The 3,642-nt window shown below is 55.3% G+C and overlaps 1 protein-coding gene across 1 annotated transcript in view; it reads left to right on the forward strand.

The window, feature by feature from the left end:
- Positions 1 to 824, forward strand: part of PAX1 (paired box 1) — a 4,636-nt gene extending 3,812 nt beyond the window's left edge. Inside the window, exon 4 of the mRNA XM_057381472.1 lies at positions 546 to 824. Within this exon, the coding sequence (XP_057237455.1) occupies positions 546 to 637 (92 nt within the window). The 3' untranslated portion in view covers positions 638 to 824. The remainder of the gene's footprint in view (positions 1 to 545) is intronic.
- The last annotated feature ends 2,818 nt before the right edge of the window (positions 825 to 3,642 follow it).

Here is a 3,642-nt window from a genome sequence, read left to right on the forward strand (position 1 = left end):
GGAAAAGGATAAAAAGAAGGAAGGAAAACCAGACAAATCCAGCCAGGCAATTTCAGCCCATTCCCAACTTCGTGGATTTTCCCTAAAAACTCTCCCTGCTTATCCCGGTGGTATAAATATCCCGGTCCCCGAGGGTGCAGGAGGGATTCCGGTGTATTGATCTGGGGCTGGGATGAAGCTCAGTAAAAATTTCACCATCCCTGGAATGGGGGGGATCCTGCCCCAGGCACTGTCCCCTCCCAGGACACCCCAAATCCAAGGAATTATAAGGATGTGTTCTGTGCRTGGCTGGGACTGGTCGGGGTCACCTGTCCAGGTAACTCCAGGACCTTGGCAGTGCCATCAGCGTTGTCCCTGTCACTCGTGGGGGGGAGACACAGTGTCTGTTGGGGGGACCCAGAGCGGCTCTTGGGGGCGGTTTTTGGGGTGTCCCCGTGATCGAAGTCCGTGCGGGGGGGAATTTGCGGTTTTTGGGGTGTCCCCGTGCTCAGAGTCCCTCCATCCCCTGCCACGTCTGTCCTTTTCCCTCTCCCCCGTTCCTGTAGGGGTGGACAGAAAACCCCCCAGCCCCGTGGGAAAAGCTCCGCAGCCTCTGAGCGCCATCCATGGAATTTCCATCCCGACCTCCTCGTCCTAGAGCCGCGGAGCAGCTGGCCAGGAAAAGCTTGGGATCTTGGAATCAGCACCTGCAGCCCGGGACTGAAGCCCAGAGTGGGGACAAGGGGACAGCCTGAGMGGTGACAGGTGACTTTCTGCCATGGCAAATCCCCGGCAGGACATTCCCGGAGGGACACTTTGCCTCCGTCGATCAGAAAGGGATAACAGAAGAGACTCAACCTTCTTTYTTTGTTATGTTTTATTTTTTTTTAAATTTTATTTTATTTTRTTTTGTTTTATTTTATTTTTTATCCCCTTGCTTTCAGTTTTCCCTTCTCCTTCCCAATTTTCCCGAGGACTGTTGGATGCAGCGATTCCCTTCGTCCCCAGGCGCTGCCGGGAGCATGTCCCAGCCTAGGGAAGCAATTCCCGGCTCTGTCCCAGCCCAGGGGAGCAATTCCTGGCTTCCCCATGGAGCATCCATCCGTGCTGGAGCCCTTTCTCCAGCCCCTTTCCAGAGCCTCTGCCCAGCGATGGAAATGGACCCAAAGTGCCACGAYGTTTTATGGGATATTTTTATAATAAGGGATCTTAATAAAAAGTGACAACCGTGGGCACACTGCGGTGGCCTCCCTCCCTCAGGGTGAGCGCCATCCCTTCTCCAGGGGTCTCCGGAAGCGGGAGGGCTCGGTGGGATCCCTTGGAATCGCTCCCAGCCCTGCGCAAGCCCATCGCAGTCCCGCTCGCTGCGCTTCCTCCTGGGATTCTCCCGCATCCAGGGGCTCCGTGGACACCTCATCCCCACCTCACCTGGCCCCGGGGGGCTGCCCACCCACAGGGGACTGTCCCCGTGTCCCCCCCTTCCTGGGCAGCCGGCTGAGATGCGCTCGGGATGGGGTTTCGCATTCCCGGCTCCGCCAGCCGCCGCCGCTGGCGTCGGTCCCTTCATTGTGTGGGAAGGGGCAGGTCCTGCAGCGGGGCAGGGAGGGAATATCCTGGCAGGAGAAAACACGCCTGGATTGCTGCGGAGAGGGCGTCTCGCTGGGAGGGAGGGAGGCAGGAAGGGAGGGAGGGATGGAGGGAGGGAGATGCCAAGCACATCCCACCCCAGGAAATTATTTTGTCTCCAACCTCTGCGTTCGGTTCTGCCTCTGCTGCCGCGAAGCCTCCGGGCAAAGCCGGGCTTTGCATCCAACTGTACAGCTCGGGAGGGAAAGTTGGGAATTTTAAGGAGGTGAGAGCACGGTCCCAGGGCAGGACCTGCAGCCCGACTGTGGCTGAGTGGATTTTAAGGATGTGAGGATGRAGAAGTCACCTGAACCAGAGGAGGAGTGGTCCTGGCCGGTCCCTTGCCGGGTTTATCCATTGAAAGCCGCATTCCAGCGTGTGGAAGAGCAGCTTTGGGAATGATGAGGGACAACAAAAGCCTTAAAGTGAGGTGTTTGTTGTTTGGTGTGTGCCGGTTCTCAGCACCCGCTGGGGACTCCTCATTCCMGCATCCCAGGCAGGGATTTCCCTGTGGATATGGGACTGGGAGATCTGGAATGAGCAAGGCACCAGTGCTGGATCAGATCCTTTCCATTCGTGTTCTGCTGGGACAGTGCACGAGCACCTGAGTTATTCCCTTCCAAGGCTGCCACGGACCTGTCAAAAACCTGGAAAAACATTTGGATGCTGAGCATTCCCCATAGCCCCAGGGCAAATATGGCCATTCCCGGACACTTCCTGGGTGTGATTAAAAATGCCATTTTCATGATCTCCAGGGGAGAAGGGATTTTCTCATTAAACAGCCACAAAATATTTCCGTGTGCCCAGCAGATCCTGAGCAGGCAGAGCCACCAAGAAGCCAAACTCGGTGATCCCAAACCCGCTGTCACCTGTTAGGGGCGTCCAGGACATCATGGCTTGGTGTCCCCAGGAAGGAGGGGAAAGGACAAGATTTGCTGGGTGGGAAAATACTCTTGGGACTGTATTCCCATGGGAGCATGGGGAAAATGCCTGGGGGAGCTCAGCGCCCTCCCCATGTGCCTCAGCTCATGGAAAACAGCTGGGAGCAGAGACTCCAAAAAATCCCAAAATAAATATAATCTGGTTTTTAGGCAGGGTGAGGTGAGGTGGTGCTCTGCCTCGGCTCCCAGCACGCTCCTGCTGCASAGGCAGCCTGACAGAATCCAAGGAAAATTGGACTTGATGGGAGCAGAACTTTTGGAATTGACGGGAACAAAGCAAGGGGGTGGAAGCAATCAGCTCTGACACTTGCGCAGCCACGGGCCTGTCAAAATCGATCCCATCCCTGGGAACACGACACTTCTGATGGAGTGGGGTTTCCAGCCTGAAAAAAAATGAGGCTGGAACTGCTTCCATCAGCTCTCCCTGCTCCATATATCTTTAGCACCCTTCGGAGAGCACGGAGCAGGATGGGGAATGTTACTGGAGACTCACTGGTGGACCCCGGATTGATTTCCTTTCTGGCGTGTGTGGAATCTTAAATCCATCCCTGTGCTTTCGAAATGGGCTGGGAGAGTGGGGCTCGCAGATGTTTGGCACCAGCACCAGATCTGCTTTCCTGGTATTCCAGCACTCCTCACTCCAGGTTGTGGCTGGAGAAGCTGGAATGGGTGTCCCCTCGGAGATCAGGGATGGCCCAGGGAAGATCCAGGCTCATCATCATGTGGATGATCCTGGGATCCAAGGGCTGGGTCCTCACATGCCCAGGKTGGAAAACAGCTGATCTAAAATTCCCAGAATTATATCAGTGCAAATCCTTTGGATTCTTTGTGTTCTCATGGAAATCCTCCTCCTCATGCAGGAACTCAGAAAAATCCATGCCCAGCTCTCCGGAGAAGCTGCAAATCCCCCCCTCGTTTGCAGGGTTGTAAACCTGCCCACAACGCCTTAAGTTGCGCTTGGAAATGGGAATTTGATTCCCAGCTCCCWCAGGCACTTCATAACATTCCCTCTTAATAGAGAGTTTTTCATTTTCGGGGAATCCAGCAGGTTTTTACCACTGGAAACCTTTCCCAAAACCCTTCCCAGCCCATGGCC

The sequence above is a fragment of the Malurus melanocephalus genome, unplaced genomic scaffold (genome assembly GCF_030028575.1).
Source record: "Malurus melanocephalus ecotype Western Australia unplaced genomic scaffold, MMel_1.1 scaffold_13, whole genome shotgun sequence".
Classification (NCBI taxonomy): Eukaryota; Metazoa; Chordata; class Aves; order Passeriformes; family Maluridae; genus Malurus; species Malurus melanocephalus.